Here is a 24,827-nt window from a genome sequence, read left to right as displayed (position 1 = left end):
TTGTCATATTTGACAGATTCTGGGTTGTTTATGTGTCAGTATTAAAGCTTTATTATATAGTAATAAAATGAATGAATTACCATTAAATATTCATTTATTATACTATATAAAACCATCCTAAAATTTGAGGTCGTACTTATGGGTGATTAGAAATGCTTGACACTAACAAATGTGATGTTTATAGATCATTGGTTTGTTACTTTTTCATATTATTAATGCGTGGACCACTGTACAAGTTTATGTACTATTTTTTAACCCCTCTAATTTTTCCTGTACATGACTTAATTTCATAGTGAAAATAATTAAACATATATTTTACACATGGTGGAAAATAGTTTGGAATCATGTTTGCTGAGTTATAATATTTGGTGAAAATGTTTTTACTCATGTTTATTTATTTGCACATCATTGTGAATAGCGTGTGTACGTATAAAACGAACGAAAAATCATTTATTAACCTAAAAAAAAAAAGAAAAGGAAAGACCTATTGGAGCAGGTAAACTTCCAGCCTGGGCTCAGTGGGATGTGCGTGTTGGTAAATGATGCGAAATGGGGACCTGCTCCGATCGCTATTCTGCTGTGTTAAAGCTGGTGTGTTTGAGGTGTTTTTAAGGGGGTGAGATCTGTTTTAAGGGGGTTTAAGGGCTTTTATCACCGCCCAACGCCAGCAGTGTGCCTCGGAGCCTCGCAGCACGTTCCCGGGTCCGGGCAGAGGGAGAAAATGTGATTTTCTCTTCGCCAAGGAAAGCGGACGATGGACCGGAGCTTCCCGAGCCAGAGCCCGGGCTTTGGGGCTTCGGCCTGGGCCTACGAGCGCCCCGCCGCCGGCCTCACTCCCAGGTAGGGCGAGCTGCAGCCCGTTTCACCTTCCCAAGAAAATCCCGCTGATGAAGGGCCTATCTTATTTTATCGATGAGGCGAGGTTGGAAGTTTGGTTCTTCTATTCAAAATGTCCGTTCCACCTTAAATTTACGAATCTGTCTTTTCCACCTTAAACAGGACTGTTTACAAATCCAAGCACTAGCTTTCTTTCACCTACAAACTCTTTCGTATTGTACATTACAGAGACTAGTAATGGAAGGAAGTGTGCAGTGCACATTTTACGTATATAAATTAAAAATAAACATGTTAAACACTCACATAGTCCTAAAGTAGTGTCGGAAAATGAAATGATTGATTGTAGAAAAGTGACGAAGCTAAAGTTAGCTTCTTATTCACACAGCTTCTCGGTCGAATTTTCTGTTCCACCTTAAATGGCCTCTGGCGCCAGAATGGAGCCACTGCACCATTTAAGGTGGATTGGTAGAATTCGACTGAGTAGACAGCTACAGATTTTTTAACTTCGTCTTGCTGGTATTTCTAACTCAGCTGTCACTTTCAGCCGCAAATTAAATAGGAAATAAGTCAGATTTGCTGGTCTTCACTTTAACAAATATTAACCAATATTGTACAGTGCACTTTTTGCAGCTAAGTCGCTGTTCTGCACAGTTTTGTAAGTTTTTAAGTGAAGAGGATACGTTTTGTTAGTTTCATATTTTACTGGTCTGATATTTTTTCTTTAACCCTAACATTATAATTTCTTCCTGTAGGTCTCAGAATAGTTCTGCTAACCTATATGTAAACATTGTGAAGAGCCACGTGTCTCCAGCCTAATGGTGTTTTATTATCTGATTCATATCCTCAGTCCTAGAACAAAAGGTGTATTTTTGCACACTTTGAGACATTATTCTCTCATAATCCTCTTCTTTTAAAAAAGTGTCTTAAATGCTTCAGGAAACAGTGGAGGTAAATTAGAAATGGGCAAGTGATGCAAAGCCTAAATTTCAGGAATTTAACAATCAACATAGACTTCAATAGAAAAAAAAATTGAAATGTGTGACAAAAGGGTAGGTTATAAACAGCAGGGAACTGGCCTTAAACCAGGAGTAAAACTGTTGTGTAGTGGGTGAAGTGATGAGCATCATTTCAGTACATCATCTGTAATGGTTAGGGGTTTTGTAGCGTTACTGGATATTGAGATATCTTTAACCCCTTTTACCTAAATAACCGATCAGTACTTAATTACTTTCTTTCTTAAATGGTAATATTAAGAGTAATTCACCATCCATGTGTCTGAAATGGCTCCCTATACACTATTGCCTGTTTTATTCATTATATTGTTCACTACTTTAGCGAACTGTTGAATGATTTCGGACACTATCTTATGTGAGTTTTTACCAAACAACGCAGTGGATCATCTGATATCTGTTAGTGTACATAGGTTGTACACTACTCTTTGCAGTGCATTGTGGGATTGTACACTATGTTTTCTGACACTACTACAAAATGGCGGAGCACAAAATAGTGCACTATATAGTGAACAGGGCACAGTTTGGGTTCCAGCACATATCATAATATTTAATGACATAATTCTTATTTTCCCCACAAACTTGGATGGATGTTCATTGCCTATGGCAGCCTATAACACATTTAACCTACTTCTATCTCCAATTATTAGTTAATGAAAATTCAGCCAATTAGTTGCCCCCCCTCACCCCAAAAATATACAGTGTTACCAAGCTGGGCAGATGAAAGTACATAATTCCTCCAAGACATTTGAAGCCAGTCTCAATTGCTTTGAAGACTGTTGCCAAAACAATATAATTGGAGCTCATCACACTTGGAGGAGAATATTACATAGTACAGGTCTGTTATGTTAGCTAACTGATGCCCATTACACATTATTGTGATTGGAGAGAGGGAGGACCATTCTACCCTCACGGAGAGAGTGGAGGATAGTTACGCTCTGTCAGACTTCCAGCCTGAGATGAATGTGGCATTACAGAGATTGAATCTGCATGTTCCAGATGAAAGCACCAATTGCACATTTCTATTTTCTTGATTATATCATCGTGCACCGCCAGAGAGAGAAAGATAATCAACACTATTATATTTCTTTGACCCTAGTCCACCACTCCATGTATCATTAAGGAAATTCAGTAAATTGAGGTTCTAAAATGGTTAATTAAAGCTTATTTGGACCCCATCATTCTGTAACACCAGTCACTTGGTCTTATGTTTTATTTTTCTTTATTTTTTTATTTTTCATAAGTCCTTTAGGCTTGAACCTGGGTTATGTCCATATTTAAACCATACTTTTGGAGGTGAAATACACCTTTACCTTTAAGTACAAACCAGAAAGGCGTTTATGTTGTGTATGTTTCTCAGTCCTGTGATTTGATCACACAGTTTATGGAATGTGTGAACTCGCCTCCCCCCCTTAGTGCATACATTTTCTCTGGACCATCACATCAGCACACATAAAAGAGCTAAACCTCCTCAGCAGACCCTATTTTGTATGTTCATGTCCAGATCATTGTTGGCAATCACTTGGTGTATTCATAACTGTAATTCAGCAGTAGTTTATTCAAGTAGATTTTAAAGGTGAATTTGTTGGTAAGTTGTATTTATTCAAACATTTTAGATATAGATTTTAGTTACAGGGAAACAAATGTGTTGCACAGTCCATGAGAGTTGTTTATAATACCATGTCACATTGACTTACAGACTCAATAGTGTCTATAGGTGTGAATGTGTGTGTGTGTGTCACCCTGTGGAGGACTGGCGCCCCCTCCAGGGTGAGCTCCTGCTTTGCGCCCAAAGATTCTGTGTAGGCTCTGGACCTACTGCAACCCTGAACTGGATAAGCAGTTACAGATGGATGAATGAATGAATTGACTTACAATCCTCAGAGGTTTGCAGCAGTTATTTAAAGGATGTTACGGCACCGTTAATTGTGTAGTTGCAATATTACTTTAGTTTATAGACACTCCTTGTTATTTGTGAATGTCACTGCAGAATAAAAAGCATGAGTGTGGTTGTACTGGTGCAGCTAAGGTCACCTTGCTGAATTACATGTTAGGACTAGAGATTATGAAGCCTCCTGGTATTGGTCTGTGGAGCAGTAAAACAATCTTCTCCTGAGTGATGGTGCTTCACCATCAGGAGTGGTGTTTGTGACCTAGAATTAATCGCCCAGCTTCAGTACCTGACAACATTAATGCCTTCATTACTGAATGCCATCCAATGCCAGTATGTTTCAACATCCATTTTAAAGACTGGGAGTAAATGGTATTGAACTGCCTGTTGGTGTCCCTGATTTAAGAAGGAACATTGGTATGAGCAGATGGCAGTAAATTTGACAATGTAATGTGTAGTACTGTGTTTTCTTGTTTTAGAACATTGTCTTGGACAGAAGTATCAAAGAAAGAAAAAGTCTACTGTCCTCTATTGATCAAAACATAAGTCCACTTTTATCCGATTTCGGAGTGTGATTTTAAAAGCACTTCCTCTAGAGGTAGCCTTTACCCATAATGAAGCATCCTGTCCTCAGTGTCTTGGTTTCACAATGAGTTTCAAAAGCTAAGTGGACGGCAAAATGGAAGTACATTATAATTATGATTATCGATGTTCCTTTTGAAGTCTCTGATATTTCAGGTCCGTGTCTTTGTAAGAGCATTGTGAATAAAACCAGGTAGCCTTGCTAGGACTAATAAACCCATTTTAGTTACAGAGACGTGTCCTCAGGTAGGCTGTATGAAATCTGAGTCTCTGAAAAGTCAATATACAGCCTACAGTGAAGCAATTGAAGTGAGGCAGAGAACAATATGACAATGAGCATCCTCCAGCTGGGGAGGATGTCCACGGGTGTGTTAGACTTTGTTTAAACTTGTGGCTCAGGCAGGTTTTTATTTAGTCCGAGTCATAGTTCTGGTAGGATAATAGCAGATGTGGCTGACTACTACAGATGAAAATTTATACTTTACACATCAAACATTTATATTTTAAATGTTGCACTGTGGCGCAGCAGGTTAGTGTCGCAGTCACACAGCTCCAGGAACTTGGAGGTTGTGGGTTCGATTCCCGCTCCGGGTGACTGTCTGTGAGGAGTGTGGTGTGTTCTCCCTGTGTCCGCGTGGGTTTCCTCCGGGTGACTGTCTGTGAGGAGTGTGGTGTGTTCTCCCTGTGTCCGCGTGGGTTTCCTCCGGGTGCTCCGGTTCTCTCTCACAGTCCAAAAACACATGTTGGTAGGTGGATTGGCGACTCAAAAGTGTCTGTAGGTGTGAGTGAATGTGTGTGTGTTGCCCTGTGAAGGACTGGCGCCCCCTCCAGGGTGTATTCCTGCCTTACGCCCAATGCTTCCAGGTAGGCTCTGGACCCACCGCGACCCTGAACTGGATAAGGGTTACAGATAATGAATGAATGAATGAACATTAAATGTTCAGTTGTTTGTAGGCAACCCATACCCCATTATAATTAGTATATTCAGACATGAGCTTTAGATCACCTTTCCCAAAACCATGTGGGGTCTACAGTGGTATAAATCACTTGATTTCAAACAAAATATTGAATCTGCAAACTACCATTCAATCTCATTTTTCTGCCACCAATTTTATTTAATGTCCGAAACCCTTTGTTAGGGCTTTTGAACTGTTTGGACATTGTGACATTGTTCACCATCTAAATATTTACTCATTTTCACAGTTCTAGCAGTGTGTTTATTGTGTTTGCATGTGTATTTATTTTGCTGTTAGCTCCAGTTATGGTGCTACACACATCGAGACGGAGCTTCTCCATAGGCAGAGCTATACCTCCGCTCATACGGCCCCCACCTACACCACCTCTCAACATTCAACAGGTGAGGACATAGAGAGAAGGCCTTTAAATATGGCACAAGGTGTATCACATAAGCTCTCTGAATCATCTGATTTCTTTACCTACACATAATGTATTGGGGTTTTTTTTAATCTCCAGGTCTTTCTGGTGTTTTTGATACCAATCTGCACAGCGCCGGAAGCAGCACCACTGAATCATCAGTCTTGAATTTCCTCTCTTCTATTGAATCCCGAGGCCTTCAGGCTGGACCTGCAGCCACCACTCTCCTCCCTCAGTTCAGGACTCCAACATGGCAGACTGGTAAGGAAGGAGCTACTTCTGTTAACTGTTTGTCTTGGCCTGTCCCAGTTATCCTCGCCTGAAAGCGACTTGAGCAGATTTCCATGCGTTTTCGATTTTGTAGATTTGATATATTTTATTTCTAAGTCATTCTTATTAGACTGTCTCTCTGTTGCCTTGTCTTCTTGCCCCATTACTGTGAGTAACATCTTGCTGCACTATCGCACACCTTGGACAGATTTAGTTAGCTGGACAGCGAATAACTTAAGTTGTTGACCATCACTTTGAAAGCATCAGTGGGCTCTGTGTTGGAACAAACAAATTTTACGTGATGCGATGGAGTAGCTTTTTACATTTCCTTTTTTTCTGTTTCATTTCCGTCTGTAGGTACAAATGCCTCAACAGAACTCTTTCTCACCGGAGCCCTTCCTTCTTCTGGAACATTCCCCACGCCTGCAGCTCTTTCATCCTTCCAGCACCCCAGCACATTTCCACCTAGGAGTTTCGCCTCCTCTTCAGCGCTGACTGTTCAGGATACGACATTCAGCCCTTCGAATGGCCTCTTGTCGCCTAGTGAAAACCTGCTTCAGATCAAATCCCCCCAGAGTACTGTACCAACGGCTATTCCCTTTGATAGACTGGGTGGTGCATCGCTGGCTGCTGGCCTTCCACCCCAGTCATCCACATATCGTTCAGCCCAGGAGTCTGCTCCTCACCTTCTGCAACCTCAGTTTAGCCTGCTGCCCTCTGCCTTGGGCAGCTCCCAGCAGGCGTCTTCTCAGCCTTATGGAGTCTCAGTTTTTTCTGGATCCATTGAACGAGCACTTCAGCGTGAATGTAGTGTCATCAAACACCACCAGCGGCCTTCCAGCACCCAGTCTGCCCCAGAGCCTTTGCCTGGCAGCATGCAGCACTCTTTACAAAATTACCTGCCTGATAACAGTACTGTTTCCTATCAGCAGGACCCCTCTCGACACACCCCTGTACCCAGCAGTCCCGCTGGAGATTCAACCCAGGCCATTAATGTAAAAGCTCAACAAGAGACAACCTCCTCCTCTGTCCCTTCCCCAGGGTTTTCCTCCTCATCCGGAGCGAAAGCCAAAGATGGTTCTTCCAAAATATCAGAACGTCACAGTGAGAGCACAGAGCCACACATTCAGACAGCTTCCTCTGCCCAGAAACAAGGTTCCGTTATAGCTAGCCAATCACAGCCATACTCATCTGCACAGCTTCCCAGCTTAATGTCCATCAGCCCCTCACAAACCTATATCACTTCTCAAAGTCTGTTGAGCAACCTCAGCCAAACACAGGCCTTCTCTCCTGGTCAGCCTGAAAAACTGCCTTCCATATACAAACCAATGCCATCATTTGTAAGTCAGTCAGATAATGTGACGCCTTCCAGCCAGTCTCTTATTTACTCTTCTAGTCAGCAGCAGGTCTTGTCTTCTGCAGCAGATAGGGACGAGTATGAAGCTCAAGTACAAGGACTTTGCATGGGTAATCCCTCTCAGAATTATTCTTCCAGTCACTCTCAGGTTCTGACCGCTGCCAGTTACTATGCCCAGGAGCCAGCATCTGCTAGCCCCTCACAGAGCTACACATCAGACCCATCTCTCAGCTCTAGTCCTCCGTTCTCTTCTTCCCGTGTCCACAGCTTACCAACATCCAGCTCCACCCAGGATTATATAATAACACAGCCTTCTCCAGGCAGTAAGGTTGATGGGCTACAGCATTCCCAGAAATATTTGCTGCCTATCCATTCACCAACTTCCTCCAGTTCCACTTATACACATGCCTTACAGAATAACCAGTCCTCTGTGGAACTGAAACAAGTCTATGGGAAAAGAAAGCAAGATGAGTCTATGTTCCTCTCCTCCAAAGAGGGCAGCGGTGAGCTTTCAATTCAAGATGTGCAGGCTTTACAGCAGCAAACATCTACCCAAACCATCACACACAGTGATGTTGGGGTACAGAACAATGTTGTGTATGTTGTGTCTAAAGTGGAGGACCGCCACAACACGCAGAGCGTGATCCGTAGTAACTCCCGATCAGAGGATTCCATGACAGGCCTCATGCAGATGTCATCTGTCAAAGATGAGAGAATGAGTGCTTTAGGTGAACGTGCACAACTGGTAAGCAGTACCCATACTCATGTGACCTCTGGCCCAAAAAATAGCTCCACATTAATGCAATCCCCCCATGTGGCCTTGAGCACTGACCAGCTGAAACAACATAGCCTGCTTCTCAAAGCCCCCACCATTCAGCAAGAAAGCCTTCATACCCAGAACAGCAGAACAACAGTTCAGCAGCCAGATCACAGGCAGGTGCCTCAGGACCAGACACAGTATGTTCGAATTCCCAGTGCTCCAGTCTTGCTGGACCCCACGCAGATGATTCTTCTCCAGCAACCTTTGCTCCATGCAGGACCCAACCAGTCCAAGCCCATGGTGCAAATGCAACCAGTGCCAATCCAGTATCTGCAGATGAATAATGAAATAGTCAATTCTGCTGGCAGCACACATGGAAATTCACAGCAGAACCACCAAGGTTCCTCAGAATCTTCAAAGCAGCACATGGCACCCAAAGACAATTTCAGCAGCCCATCAAATCCGCATGATGCCAAGCAGCACTTTACCTTGAACTCAGTTTGCTTCCCTGACTCCATGTTATTGGCAGATGAGAGGAACATTCTGTCCAATGTGGATGACATCCTGGCAGCCACAGCAGCTGCATGTGGTGTCACCCCACAGGACTTCAAATCCACGTCCTCAGAAGGGGACATGCCAATCATGTCCAATCCTTCAGACTCAAAGTGTCACTTTCAGTTAGTTGACAACAGACAGGAAACTAACAGTTTCTCTTCCCAGAACATGATTCTCACAAACACACAGACCATGACGTTAGCACTAAATGGTGCTCAGATGACTGCAAATGTTCCCAAAGACACTGGTGGGCACCAAGAATTTACCCTAGCAAACTCCCACATGCAACACAGCAACTCAAAGCAAGACATGTCTGAGAAAGTAACAAACTGTCATGCGAAAACTGAGGTATTAACCAAGGGGCACTGCGTAAATATCAGTAATAATTCTTCCAATGGAAGTAATGTCAACACAACCGCTCACGACCACTCAGACTTTCACCTGGCTGGCCAGGACTTTAACCCAGTAGGGCTTATGAAAATGGACAGTTTGTCAAAAAACAACCTTCAACCCAAGGGAATAAAGAACGTCAAGATGGAGGCTGGTACTATGGAATGCTCATCTGATGGTCTTCCTAGGAAGAAAGTCAAGTCTAAGAGTTGTTCTAAGCAATCAGGTGAAGATGAAAATGGTCAAATCAAGTCTCAGAAAAGAACAAGCCAAGCAAAACAACAGAACTCCAGGGGCAGTGAAACAAGTTCATCCTCCACATCAGAGGGGTACGATAGTTACCAACAGCAAGAAAGAATGCGACAAAAAATCAGAGAGGTTGAAGAAAAGCAGCCTGAGGTTAAAACTGGGTTTATTGGATCTTTCTTGGACTTTCTTAAATCTGGGCCCAAGCAGCCCTTCTCCAATCCACCCATACGATCACCAAACCGCACAAGAAAACCTTCAGTCTCCAAGAGACTGTCTAATCAGCAACTGCCTGCGCCCCTTAAATTCTTGCCCCAGTCAACACAGTTGGATTCAGCAAACACCCATACTGTTAATTCTACTAAGAGACTGGACGAGGAGCTTCAGAAGAACCTGGAAACACTTCCGTCATTCTCCTCAGATGAGGATGAATCAGCCGGTAAAAATCAAGACCTTCAAAAGAGCATTACATCTGCGCTTTCCTCTTTAGACGACCTCTCGGACGTGAAACAGAAATCAGGTATGTGATTTCAGTTGTATTAAATGTAGGCGTGCAATATGGAAAATGTGGGCCTGTGATGACATCTTATACACTATACAGTAACATTATGACCACCTTGCTTATTTCTACACTTACTGTCAATTCTCTCAGCTTGACTGACCATACAGTAGCACTAGTCCTACACTTACAGACTGTAGTCCATCTGTTTCTTGGCTTACTTTACCACCCTTTCACTTTGTGGATCAATGGTCAGGCCATAAAGCAGGTATGAGTTGAGTGGTGGATCATTTTCAGCGCTGCAGTAACACTAACATGGCTGTGGTGTGTTAATGTATGTTGCACTGGTACAAATGGATCAGACACATCAGTGCTGCTGAGAATGAGCCACCATCCAAATCATGCCTTGTCTGTGGTGGTCCTGCGCACTGAAGAACAGGGTGAATGTTGATTAACAAAGTATTCAGAGCAACACTCCTGTATGGTCAGTGGAGCTGAGAGAATTTACAGTGAGTGTAGAAACAAACAGGTGGACATAATATTATGACTGGACTATGTATTTCCATCATGAGAAGTACAAACTGATACTAAATCCAATTAGCATTACAGATAAATGTGTTATTTATTTGTAGATACACATGCAGTATGTGTACGTCGCCAAAAACAATATACTTTTTGGGAGAACAAAACGTACAAGGAATTAAGCCTATGTCCTTTTATAGTAAATATTTAAAGTACTGTCAGCCAAATACCAATAGGATTATCATTATCTGTCTCTATTTAATATTTTACAATGATTTGTAAGAGTTTGTTTCAAAAATATGTTTATTTTTTGTATGAATCTTTTAATGTCCCGTCCCTAGACAGCACAAGTTCAGAGGACGTAACAAAGAAAGAGCAGCCATCAAGTGCCCAATCTACAGATGCAAAACCACAGGAGCATCAAAAGTTGGTTCAAAAGGAAGTGTCTGCTGAGGAATTGGTGAAGAATGTGCCTCCAGACCAGCTGGCCGTACAGCTGAGCAGTGTCGCTATCGAAGGCCTCACGGATGAGGAGCTCTCAGACAGCGAAGGGGAGGGAATGTACAGAGAACGAGATGAGTTTGTGGTGAAAAATGAGGAAATAGAAAGCCTCAAGGTATGCAGTTGACTTATGTTCAATGCCTTTATCAAGTTGTGGACTCTATATTAGATAACTGCTGTTTAAACTTAACATAATTACTCCAGCATGCGTTTCCCTTTGTAATGTTCAGACATATATTTAATTTAAGGTTTTTAACTAGGAAAGCACCGATCTAACTAACTTTTCCACTTCAGATACCAATATACGCTTTGCATATGGGTCGATCACTGATATCAGAGTGAAAAATCATTCTATAACAGTAAATTATACCTTGGTTCCTGGTGTTAAGGCCAACAATGGAACCTTCGTCTTCAACCACCATCATGGGTTGTGGTTTCCAGCACTTTCCAGAACCTTTTTTTTTTTTAATCACTTTCACACGCCTCATTGTTCAAACAAATTAAAGTGAATGGATTGGTCCCAGATCCAGGTAATTTTGTTAATATCAACCCTAATATCAGGTCGGCATCCATAGTTTTAATCAAATTAAAAACAAAGTGCTTGTCCAGTTTCATTGCTTTCAATCAAGCAATTAATCAGTAAATTTTTTAAATAGTTTGCATAGTCATTGACAAAGTAATATCTTATCTTCTCTCTCTGCTACAATCTTGTGTTCTTCATTATACAATATACTACAAAATATCTAATGTGCACTGCATTGTTATCAGACTGTCAGGATTGGGGAGGCGGACTGACGGAGGCAGACGCACTTGCTAAAACAGTGACTTTTATTAAACAAAAGATAACAAAACAGAGACAAACTAGGACAACACGACAGGAACCTTAGATAAAGAAAGACCTAGACAGAGAGAGACTTTGAAAGAATGACCTAGACAGAGAGACATGGACAGAAAGAGAGAGCTAAACAAGAACATAGAGTTAAACTAGAACACAGAACTAAACAGAGTAATACAAATAGACAAACCAAACAACTCACAAAGCACAAGGAGGAAACAGATAGACCAGGGATGTGAATCAAATTGAGAAACAGACAAGATAGACAAGCAAGCAAACGTGGACCGACTCAAAGAACCGACAAGACAGACAGGCAAACTTGGAATGTCCAAAAAAGAAAGAGTCACACAAAGGAACTTAAATATACCACACAGACAAGGGACACCTGAAACAGATAACGAGGGGGCAGGGTTACAAATGAGACACGGATGAGGAGGAGGAACAAAGGCGGGACATGGGAGGAGACATGGACAGTAACAAACAGAGCCATGTGATAAATGAGCACATGGTGGTTGGGGGGGAATGACACAGCCATTGATATTTTCAGACAAAATTGAGACTTCCTTCTTCAGTTAAGCTGTTAGGCATTTCTCTCCCTTGTACCTACATCTCTATTAACAGGTCCTGATCATCAAACCCATAGTTAACCCTGCGGTATCTTGAAGAAATGTTTATAATTGTAACCTTGGATAACAGTATGCCACAGCTGAAGGTGACATTCCTCTCAGAGGCTTCATAGAAATGTAGAGTTCACTGGGTGAATTAAGAATAACAACTCAAGAGCATAAAGGTTATATTTACATTTAACATCCAGTTAATTTGATAGTCAAGGTATTAGTGGGAGATATTTGTGTTTTAGTTACTTGGAGCAACCTGAAATTGTTTATATATATATAAAAATTACATATTGTTAATATTTGATGTTCATTTTAACTTCTCTTTTGTATTGGATGCAGATCACGTTAAAGGCAGGAGTAGAGCCTCCAGCCATCTGGAAGGTCCAAAAGGCCCTGCTGCAAAAATTCATACCTGAGCTGAGAGACGGAAAGCGAGTATTTTCTGCTACCAACAGCGTGAGTTTAATAAATAAATAAACAAATAAATAAGTAAGTAGTGCCACAAACATGCATGGTAATCCAGAAATGTTCCGACGTTTACTTGAAGGTATCATATGTGTGTACGCAACCACCCGCAGACCTTACTCGCACTTTATCCTCAATGCGCTGTAGTAAAGACTCTGGGTAAAGTCAGAGTCTGCGCCTGTGAGAATGGTGCAGGAAATGCTCCGAAGTTTCTCCTGCATGCGCAGCCCAGGCGCTGTGCCACGCCTAAAGGGTGACTGTCTGTGAGGAGTCTGGTGTGTTCTCCCTGTGTCCGCGTGGGTTTCCTCCGGGTGACTGTCTGTGAGGAGTGTGGTGTGTTCTCCCTGTGTCTGCGTGGGTTTCCTCCGGGTGACTGTCTGTGAGGAGTGTGGTGTGTTCTCCCTGTGTCTGCGTGGGTTTCCTCCGGTTGACTGTCTGTGAGGAGTGTGGTGTGTTCTCCCTGTGTCTGCGTGGGTTTCCTCCGGGTGACTGTCTGTGAGGAGTGTGGTGTGTTCTCCCTGTGTCTGCGTGGGTTTCCTCCGGTTGACTGTCTGTGAGGAGTGTGGTGTGTTCTCCCTGTGTCTGCGTGGGTTTCCTCCGGGTGACTGTCTGTGAGGAGTGTGGTGTGTTCTCTCTGTGTCTGCGTGAGTTTCCTCCGGGTGACTGTCTGTGAGGAGTTGGTGTGTTCTCCCTGTGTCTGCGTGGGTTTCCTCCGGGTGCTCCGGTTTCCTCCCACAGTCCAAAAACACACGATGGTAGGTGGATTGGCGACTCAAAAGTGTCCGTAGGTGTGTGTGTGTTGCCCTATGAACGACTGGCGCCCCCTCCAAGGTGTGTTCCCGCCTTCCGCCCAATGATTCCAGGTAGGCTCTGGACCCACCGTGACCCTGAACTGGATAAGGGTTACAGATGATGGATGGATGGATGTTCTCTGGTGCCTTTTAATGTGAAACTTGCGAATTGAAGGACTGCACTTTTAGTAATAACTGATATTATCAAGTAACAATGTTACAATCTTAAGTTGATAATGGGAACTCTTAGGCTCGATATAAGTACATATAATGGTCAAGACCAATCAAAGGCAACTAGAGTCTGGTGTGTACAAGAAAACAACTAAAACTGAATTCTAATAATGTAGTCTATATAGTTCAGAATTCAAGCCAGAGTTTCTTTTCTTTTTGGTTATAAAAGCAGGCCTGGACATTAATTTACACAAAATAATTAATTATAGCAATTTAAGTTGCAATCACCTATGGAATTGGAATGAATTATCTTCCCCAAATGGTTCAACCCTACTCTTCTCTTCCCTGTAGTATCTGGGTTACTTTGGAGATGCTAAGACAATGTACCAGAGAGTGTATGTGAAGTTTCTGGACACTGTGAACAAGCGGGAGTACGTACGGGTGTGCAGCAGGAAACCGAGGTGCAAGCCCATGCATTCCATGAGGTACAGCTGCTTCTTCTTCTTCTCTACTCTTCCTGCTTTGATTGTCCATGCAAAACAGATACATACATTTCTGCAGGAGAGTCTCAAGCAAACCATTTTCATTTTCTTTGTTTTTTTTGTGTTTTTTTTTTGACAAAATTTGCTAAAATCATGTGACATGCAATGAATAAACCCCCGCCCGACACTCACACTCACACACACACACAAACACACACTCCAACAACAATGTCCCCATGGCAGCACATTCCTTTCTCAGTCATTTTGAAATCTCCCAGTTCGAGTCAAGCCCACTCCTCAGCTTTCTTAAAGAACAAAATGTTGGACAGAATCCACTGTACTCTCCAAAAATCTGTAGAAGACTATGTTTATAGGAGATGATAAAACAGTCAATTTTCCATGCATGTTATTTAAGTTTTGCTATTGCTATTAACAGTTAAGCCAAATGTTAATGCAGTCAATTGGTCACTTGACGTACCTAGAAGCAATAACATAAGTCATGCTCAGAATCTGGATTCAGGTCTCAGATAAAACATATGTGGGTTTGACAAGGCTAATATTAATTTGTCAATATGTCATGAAATTGGCACACAGTATAAAGAACAGTTGGTTTATTGTGTGCATTTTCCTCTATGTTTGCATTTGCTGGTAGCACACTTTAAGTTACAATAGACTGAATACTAGTGAAGTTGAGATATATTTGATTCCAAGTGTTTGTGGTTGATTTAGAGGCTGTCAGATGAAGGCTCTTCTGGCCCATAGCGCTGCAGCTCCATCCGATTCCTCCACGTTGAAAACAAACCCAAAGCCAAACATGTCCAAACCTAGGTCAAAACAACCCAAAACAAAGGCCGAACCTCCCCCCAAGAAGAGGAAGAAATGGAAGGAGGAGTTCTCTACCCCTCCGATAGACTCCTCTCCAGAGGCAGGGACTGAAGATGATGGTGAGTAATGAATGTGACCCTTATGTAGTTCATTGTCAAATAGAGTTCTGACTTCCAGGACATTAATTGCTTTTCTGTGGAAGTGCAGAGGGCAGCTCTTATTTGTTTACAGGTACCTAGTGGTGTGACGGGTCACAAAACCCATGATTCGGGAAAGAACAGGTGTTTTAAATCATGGATCAGATAGTTTTGGGTTTTTTTTTGTTTGTTTGTTTGTTTGTTTTTACCCCATCATTAAAGGAAAACGAGACAAAGGTAATTTTAGTTTTCAGATTGAAAGTATTCTAGCGAGTGTCAGAGAAGAGGTCAGAAAGGGCATTCACATCACACATACATACATATATACATATAAACACACGCTGGCATAAACACACATGCATGTAGTGACAAGCTGAACTAACTGTGCAATATGAGTACTTATATCCAACAATTTCACTGTGCACATGCAAGTAAACACCCCATAAACCGTCCCAAACAGTGAAAGAGGCAGAGCCATGCCAATATTGCACCTTTCCCGAGTCCCAATTGGACCCTAGACCCCAAAATCCATGGCGTACTTTACAGTGTATTGTGTTTCTGCTTTATTTGTATTTGTGACTTTTATTTTGACATGATCTGTTCCATATTAAACGTTAATAGTAACGTCCAACACTCTGAGGTTGATTTACTGAAGATTTCTCATTTTTTGCTCTCAACCTGTCTGCCCAACACCTCACAGAACTCTGCGTGCATGCACACAAACACACACACATACACACACACACACAATAAGTGGTAAGTGAGTTTAACATCACAGTGACCAGTGAATTAACTTAAATGCCAGGTCAGCAGACTAGACTAAAGAGTCATAAGTTTTGATCCACATTAATGCCTTAAGATATATTTTACATATATATCCAGTCATGCATCTTGTTACAACTCATTTTGCCTCTTATTACTTGATTTGAATATGATGAAAAGTTATTGTTGTATGAATGTTCTCCTACCGTCTTATATTAACAATGATATAATTATGTAATTAATAGTTGTGTCTAACTTAACACATTAAAAGCTTAAATATTTCCGTTCAGTTTTACTATAACGGTGATAACGAGTGAATGGATTGGCTCATTTATTTATTTAAGGGCAGGACTTGCTTTGTGACATTTCTTATTCATTTTTCATTCAGTGTCCTGCCTGTTCCTTCTTTATTGTGTCTTTGGAGCTTACATCTGTGTCTCTTCTTTGTTTCCCCCTGGTTTAGAGTTTACGCCTCCTGTCCCGTTTGCCTCACGTTTTCTGAACACCAGGACGATGAAGGAGACCTTCAGGAGTTTTGTAGAGTTGCTGATCAGCGTGGCTCTGGATGCAGATGTCATGATCGCTCTGGAGAGAGAAAACGGTGAGGACCAGACAAGCACCTGATCAGGCATTAACATGCTACATTTTGGTTAAGTTATATTATTACCTGATATATATGTAGGGGGCGGCACGGTGGCGCAGCAGGTAGTGTCGCAGTCACACAGCTCCAGTGTGTGTGTTCGATTCTCGCTCCGGGTGACTGTCTGTGAGGAGTTTGGTGTGTTCTCTCTGTGTCTGCGTGGGTTTCCTCCGGGTGACTGTCTGTGAGGAGTGTGGTGTGTTCTCTCTGTGTCTGCGTGGGTTTCCTCCGGGTGACTGTCTGTGAGGAGTGTGGTGTATTCTCCCTGTGTCTGCGTGGGTTTCCTCCAGGTGCTCCGGTTTCCTCACACAGTCCAAAAACACACGTTGGTAGGTGGATTGGCGACTCAAAATTGTCCGTAGGTGTGAGTGAATGTGTGTGTGGAATGAGTATATGGAATGTGTGAAATCCCGCCCCCCCTTTAGTGCATACATTTTCTCTGGACCATCACATCAGCACACATAAAAGAGCTAAACGTCCTCAGCAGACCCTAATTCATATGTTCATGTCAAGGTCATTGTCGACAATCACTTGGTGTATTCATAACTGTAATTCAGCAGTAGTTTATTCAAGTAGATTTTAAAGGTAAATTTATTGGTAAGTTGTATTTATTCAAACATTTTAGATATAGATTTTAGTTACAGGGAAACAAATGTGTTGCACAGTCCATGAGAGTTGTTTATAATAACATGTCACATTGACTTACAGACGCAATAGTGTCTATAGGTGTGAATGTGTGTGTGTGTGTGTGTGTGTCACCCTGTGAAGGACTGGCGCCCCCTCCAGGGTGTGTTCCCACCTTGCGCCCAATGATTCCAGGTAGGCTTTGGACCCACCGCAACCCTGAACTGGATAAGGGTTACAGATAATGAATGAATGAATGAATATATATATATAGTATACAAAAGTAAAAGAATAGAACATTTATTGCAGCACACCAGGGACTGACTGACTGCTAGAATTAAATTACTTTTGATTTCACAAGTTGTAGTTTTGTGGGCTATGGACATTTATAGCTTGACCTTTCATCCCAACCCTTCAGAAAGTGAAATTTCACTGACAGATTGGGAAACACTGGCTTTTTTTGTTTGTTTGTTTAAGAGTAAAGATTGCCCAGCTTTGCATGTTTAACCTGTGTTATCTCTCTTTTTGTCAGATGAACTTCTCCTACCACACATGAAGAAAGTGGAAGGGATGATCACTGATAACCGGAGGAGACTCCTTCCCAAATTGCGCATGGGGCAGGTTTTTAAAGTGAGCATCCACTTCAGTGTCCACAGTGTCAAATAAAAAAAGTAATCTGTCCCTCTTTAGTCAGATATTGATTTTTGTTGTACAAGATTTGTCTTTAAAAATATATATATATTTGCTTTCATTCTTCAGCTTACAGCAAAGTTTGAAAAATTATTTGTTTATTAGTGACCTGATTATGCCTTTTGTGTATCTGTGTATTTATTTATACATTTCACAAAATTTTTACACATGACTAAATTTGCCTAAGCTGATGAAATATGGGCCCCATTTATAGAAATCCTGTGCAGGATGTAAATAAAAATAGAAAATAGTGATTATGTAAATCAGTTCAAATAGGGGTGGCACGGTGGAGCAGCAGGTAGTGTTACATTCACACAGCTCCAGGGGCCTGGAGGTTGTGGGTTCAATTCCCGCTCCAGGTCTCCACTGTCTGTGAGGAATGTGGTGTGTTCTCCCTGTGTCTGCGTGGGTTTCCTCCGGGTGACTGTCTTTGAGGAGTGTGGTGTGTTCTTCCTGTGTCTGCGTGGGTTTCCTCCGGGTGACTGACTGTGAGGAGTGTGGTGTGTTCTCCCTGTGTCTGCGTGGGTTTCCTCCGGGTGACTGACTGTGAGGAGTGTGGTGTGTTCTCCCTGTGTCTGCGTGGGTTTCCTCCGGGTGACTGTCTGTGAGGAGTGTGGTGTGTTCTCCCTGTGTCTGCGTGGGTTTCCTCCGGGTGACTGTCTGTGAGGAGTGTGGTGTGTTCTCCCTGTGTCTGCGTGGGTTTCCTCCGGGTGCTCCGGTTTCCTCCCACAGTCCAAAAACACACGTTGGTAGGTGGATCGGTGACTCAAAAGTGTCCGTAGGTGTGAATGTGTGTGTTGCCCTGTGAAGGACTGGCGCCCCCTCCAGGGTGTATTCCCGCCTTGCGCCCAATGATTCCAGGTAGGCTCTGGACCCACCGCGACCCTCAACTGGATAAGGGTTACAGATAATGAATGAAATCATGTCATATATATAATTGTCTTTTTAGCATTTTCAGTAAGATATATATATGATATGCCCATTCCATATATGACCAAAACAGAACAGGACAACAAAAGACTGGTAAATTTGTGTGGGTTAATTGGCAACAAGTCAGTATCATGATTGAGTTTAAATCTAAAAGAGAGGCTGTTTTTTTTGTTTTTTGTTTTTTTTTTTTTTTTTTTTTTGTTTTTTGTTTTTTTTTTAGAAATAAAGATGGTGAGGTTTCACCACTGTGAAAGACTGTGTGGGCAAAGAGTGAAATAATTCAAGGATAACATTTCTGAAATTTAACATAGTATAGAAATTGATAATTTCATCATCCACAGCATCTACAGCACATAACACACAAAAGATTCAGAGAATCTGGAGAAATCTCTAACTGCTAGGGACAAGGCCTAAAACCAATATCAGCTGAATGTGGTCTAGGGGCCGTGAGACAGTACTGAATTAAAAATGGACGTGTTTCTCTAGTGGAAATCACTGCTTGGGTTCAGTAACACATCCAAAACAGTTTTAGCTGCATTGGGAATTGGTACCATTCCAATTGTTGTAAGTGTTCAGTTCAAAAGCCAGCCTCTGTAGTGGTATAGGGGTGTGTTAGTGCACATGACACGAGTGACTTGTACATCTGTGTAGGCATTGTTTATGCTGAACAATATTTACAGTTTTGAATTATCATACTGCCATCCAGACAATGTAAAGTCTATGGAAGGCCTTGCTAATCCACATTCTGCATGGATTACAGCAGCATGGCTCCTTAATAAGAGTCTGGGTAATAAACTCTAGATCTGTCACACTCTGAAAAATGATTGGTGCATTATAAAATGACAAACGCTATAATGGAGACCCTGAGCTGACGAAATCCTATAACAAGCAAGAGAATGGGAAAATATTACACTTTACAAACTATAGCAGTCGTTCTGCTAAGTTCCCAAACATTTGCAGAGCATTGTTAAAAGAAGTGATGCAAAACAAGAGGTAAACATGAACCTTGTAAATATTTTGAGAATCTTTTTTTCCTCTTTGTTTGTTTGTTTTCTGTCTTTTTCCACGTGCTTCATGTTTGCTGTAATTCCTTTAGCTGACTCAGACCTCTCTTCTTTACCTGTGTGTAGAATGCCTTAGACAGCTTCCCTGAGCTCTCTGTGGTCACTGAACTGAAAACAGATGGAGAAACCCCCACCTTTAAAGTCAGACTGAGTGGGAGGGCCTACAATAAGAAGACCATGAAACCTTCTAAAGCCCCTGTTAAGCTTCCTCTGGTAAATATTCTTTGTCAATTTGATGTTTCTAAATCAAAACAGATCGAAGGAACCTTAGCATCAGTGCTGTGAATATACCATTGCTCTGTAGTAGGTGTTTGACCACTAGGGGGAACACATCTCAAACGTATTTTTAAAAAAATGTTTTAAGTAATGACAGAGTAACTCTCTCTCTCTCTCTCTCTCTCTCTCTCTCTCTCTCTAGGAGTATGCTGTGGATCAGCAGAAAGCTCACTGGTTCTCTCTCTATCACTCACTGCAGCATTACAAGTACCACACATATCTAATGTGTATGGAGGAGGTGAGACCGTGTGTATAGTTATGTTCGGTTTGTCAAACATGGCTGACGTATAGGACAAAGAAATTTATAGTGTCTTTGTGGATCGTTTTTTTGTTTCCCAGAAGCTCCATATTACATTTTTAAATAATGTTAAAGTCCAAAATAATTTCTTTATGGCTCAAGAGGTTTGGGGGGGGACTCCTACTCTTCACAAACACTGACATAGTGGTGGTGAGTTAGTGTGTGTTGTGCTGGAATAAGTGGGTCAGACACAGCAGTGCTGCTGGAGTTTTTATACACCTCAGAGACACTGCTGGACTAAGAATTGTCCACCAGCAATTAATATCCACTGCCCAAATAAAACATGCTCTGTGGGGTTCCTGACCCTTGAAGAACAGAGTAGCAGATGGACTATAGTCTATAGACAATGAGATGGAGGCAATGTTATGATTAATATGTGTGTGTTCTCTTTAGAGGATGGGTAACTGATGACAATCATCAGGGACACTCAAACAGTCCCTCAGTAAATGTATGTTGTTTAGACTAATGATGCACGTACCATTATCACAGTGACGTGGATCATGTGCTTGATTTCCTCCAGGACATACCCAGAGCACTGACCTTAGCTTTTAGAACACTGCTCTACACCACAGTTTCTTTGTATTTGCTGAATATTGAGAATCTGTTTTGAAAAACGAGCATTGTTTCATCTTAAAACAATTTTACCAATGAGGGTTGGATGGTTCCAGAAAACATTACATATTTTTACGTGTCATTAGCAATATGTTAAAGGTCCTAGTCTGAGCTAATTATTTAGTGTTAATAGTGTAAAGTAAATTCCAGGTATCTTTTCTTATCCAGGTTTGCATTGTTTCTTTGGAGCTACTGAGTAGAGTAAGTTTGCCTGAGACTCAGAGCTCAGATTCACCTTTTGCTTGCAACAAAAAGCAAACTTAATCATGTATTATCTTAGGTTTTATCTGGTGAAGCCTTCCTTTGAGGAAGAATTGACAATGCCAGAAAAAATCTGCAAAAACAATCCTTTCGTAAAATAGAAAGTTAATAAAAATGTGTAAATATTGACATTGCACCTGACAGTTAAACAACTGTAACTTCATGTGAACCAGTTAGTTTTTCTCTGACTCTGCAGTTATAAAATCTGCTTTGTTGAATGTGAGTTATGTTCCGTATGAGTTTGTAAACATCCGTTACAAGTAAAGAGATCTAACCAAAATCCTCCTGACTTTATAATGAGCCTTTATCCATGATTAAGCAGAAGGGAGTTTTGTGGTCCACGAGATTTAGATTTATATATATACACTCATTTATTTCCTTCAGTAAAGTTACCATGGAGATTGAAGGTCTGACTGTGCTAATAGAGAACGCACACTGGATGCTATATAGTTATTACATATTCGAGATATAGGTCCTCTTCCTTAAATGTGTGTGTGTTGATCAGGTGTCAGTGCTGCGTTCACGAGGAGTGGATCTGGGGCAGGAGGAGACTGTGCAGAAGTGTATGGGCAACAGAGCCTGGCTCGAAGGACTGTTTGAACGCTTCGGGGAGCTTCTAACACAGGTACAGCAGGCCTGCCTGTAAACACAGCAACAAACCGTCACCTACAGAGGGACAGAGAGATGGACGGCCGGATGACTGAATACTAGATGGTAATCGTGGCTGAAACATGAATTGACCGGGATATGCTCCGAAGAGATGTTAAAAACATGGACAGTGGATTGTAATTGTGGTCTTTTCTATAGATCAGGCTTAGAATCTTTTTTTTTAATTATTATTATTTTAAATACAGATTGAAATGCAAAATGTTAATCAACCCTGGTCAAATGATCTATTGATTTTTTTTAGTGTGGAGATAAGTGACGATATCCTCAGCTGAGAACACATGGCGACTTTTATTTATTTACTAATGGCATATGGGGGAAAAAACATAAAATATAAAATGTGCCATAACATATATATGATCCATATTTTATTTTTTTTTAATGCATTTTTCTAGTATGTTAATGTGAGTAGATAAACTACTTGTTGATTAATTTACAGAAGTGTGTTCTCTAAATTGATGTGCTCAGTTTATAAGAAAAATTGAAAACCAAGAAGGCCATATGACCAGGGATGCCCAAACTGGTGCACACAACTGTATATATTCGTTTAGTCGGCGGAGGTGAGTATAGATGGGCCTTCTCGGCGTTCTGACAACAGTTGTCAACCTCTGAGTGTTGAAGCAGGGGTTCCCAACCTTTTAACAATTACTGAGCCATTCAGCATCCCCTGAAACATATTTTGCTGTTGTTGCCGTGAACAGCCGGCACATTACTGCTACAAAACGTTAACCTAAAATTTAAGTGAGACCTGTTTCCCTGAGGGAAGGTGGTCACAGCTTGGGGATTTGTCTGTGAGTGACGAGTGCATTGTGTTTGTGTCAAAACTGTAAAACTTTGAGTGTTTAAAATGCGATGATACTGTTAATGGAACACTCGTGGAGTTTTGTTGTTCTCGCAGAACGAGACGGTTAAAGTGTCACTGCTCCTCAGCTTCTCACGCTAAAGTTTATACGCCTTGCTCCCAACTCTTTCAGTGTTCCAGAGTTGGACTGTGGTTATCCAAGTTCTGAGCAGGTTATGTACATTTTGTTCACTAGCAATGAAACTCTGAGTGCTCCGTGAATAGCTCTGAGGTTTTAAAAACACGGTAATCCAGAAAGAAAGAGGTGTGACCTAGTAGAGTGATAATATATGTATAATAGCATTAAATTATTGTATTGCAGTAATTTAGTCTTACGAAAAATACACTATTCATATCAGCAATGGTATTATTGTTAAAAAAGTGAACTTCGGGAGTTACGCTGCTATTTCCCGTGGTAGTTTGTAGTTGTTGCGGCCCTGTTCTAACCAGCCTGGTACTGGTCTGTGGCCCGGTGGTTGGGAACCTCTGCGTTAAGGACCAGGAATGTTCACATGGTACAGAGAGCCTTGTCTTGGGTTTTAAAACACTACTTTTTTTTGTTTTAGTACGGGAGGGAATGAAATGATGGATTAATATTGTATAGATTTATATATATATATATATATACACAGATATATATGTTTAAAAGAAATCAATTTTTTACAATGGACAGCCAAATTTCTATATCCTACTGTACATTTTGTAAAGAGAGCTCTTTTGTCAAATGATTCTCTTCCAGATGAATTTGACATAATACAGAATACTTACCTTTTGTGCTTTTAAAACTCTTCTCGTTACGACAGAGGATATACGACTGGAGTTGGTGCAATTCTAATACTGCTTTTTTGTGACATATAGTTGTAATAAAACAGCATTTACTATTTTCTCTGAGGAACGAAATGTTTTTATACTGTTTTTTTTCCCCCTCGAAATGTACACTTTATCTCAACGATAGATGTATTTTTCACAGAAGGAAAATATTGTGGTCAATTTTTTGATTTATGTTCATCTTTGTGGTACATGCTGTTTTTCAGAGAGAAACCCTATAAATTTTTATGAAAAATTCGCATTATATCCTTAAAGTTGTATCATTTCTTAAGATCAAGATTACAAATTTGCACCTGTTTTACACAGATTACTATGCTGACAGCGTCGTTTTCTTTGGCTTTTCAAATGTAGCTGTGTAACAAACCGATTATTTTCTGATATGTGAAAATAAATTTCCTACTAAATGAAAGCCAGGAGTCCAGCGAATGATTCGAGTCCTTTTCATTCAGCAGCTCGTGGCCGTTTCACATCAGAACATGCAAATATTTACAAAGGAGCTACAATCTCTTTCACAGCTCACGTCTAACAGAGCTCTGGTGTCCTTCAGCATTGTCTCCGCTATCGGCTTCTAGAAATCAAGACAATTGTTGACATAGGCAAAGAGGTAAATCGCACATCAGCAACTAGATAAGCAAAGCGGTACTAAACGTAAAATAACACAGTGAACGTGTATAATATTTAATATATATTTTCATAAACAGTAAACGTGTTTTAAGCTATGACTCATCGTGGATGGCTTTCCTTCTCCACACATTTTTCTCATGCCTCTGAAGGGAGGAGCTGGCTAATGTTGAACTAGTTTTACAAACTCTGGCTCAATCACTGTCCTAAATCATTGTGATGATGCTCTCTCAGAGGCTGTGTTTGAGGAAGCCACTCCATCAGCCTTTATCTGTTTACTCTGGTTTTTTTATAGGAACCTCACATGCAATGTGTAACACATGGATTATTAGTGCTCATGCTTCCACTGACCCAGTGTAAATGGGACTGTGTATTGTGCTTTGTGACAATGGCTTTAAAATCATGAACAGTTCCAAGTACATCATGGTGTAATGGGTTCCTTTGGAGGTCCATATCCCACTCTGGAATAAATACAAAAAGGTATGAAAAGTCAATAATCACATTCATTTACATTTACCTCAAATGCTCATTTCCACAGCCACTTCTAGTTCTAATTATGGTACAGTTTCAGAGGAATGTAGAGTTTGGACTTTTGCA

At 41.2% G+C, this 24,827-nt stretch overlaps 1 protein-coding gene across 1 annotated transcript; it reads left to right on the top strand.

Moving 5' to 3' along the window:
* The first annotated feature begins 523 nt into the window (after window positions 1-523).
* Window positions 524-24,003, top strand: qser1 (glutamine and serine rich 1). Its single transcript, XM_066684892.1, has 13 exons — window positions 524-840; window positions 5,574-5,677; window positions 5,794-5,955; window positions 6,322-9,792; window positions 10,635-10,909; window positions 12,586-12,702; window positions 14,025-14,158; window positions 14,885-15,099; window positions 16,343-16,480; window positions 17,676-17,773; window positions 19,894-20,040; window positions 20,246-20,341; window positions 21,780-24,003. Exons 1-13 carry the CDS (start codon window positions 755-757, stop codon window positions 21,918-21,920), a joined length of 5,184 nt encoding a protein of 1,727 aa, XP_066540989.1. The 5' UTR covers window positions 524-754; the 3' UTR covers window positions 21,921-24,003.
* The last annotated feature ends 824 nt before the right edge of the window (window positions 24,004-24,827 follow it).

This window comes from Hoplias malabaricus, chromosome 11 (assembly GCF_029633855.1).
Source record: "Hoplias malabaricus isolate fHopMal1 chromosome 11, fHopMal1.hap1, whole genome shotgun sequence".
In the NCBI taxonomy this organism is placed as follows: domain Eukaryota; kingdom Metazoa; phylum Chordata; class Actinopteri; order Characiformes; family Erythrinidae; genus Hoplias; species Hoplias malabaricus.
Note: the sequence above shows the minus strand (reverse complement) of the source record. Positions and strands in the feature narration are given on the sequence as shown.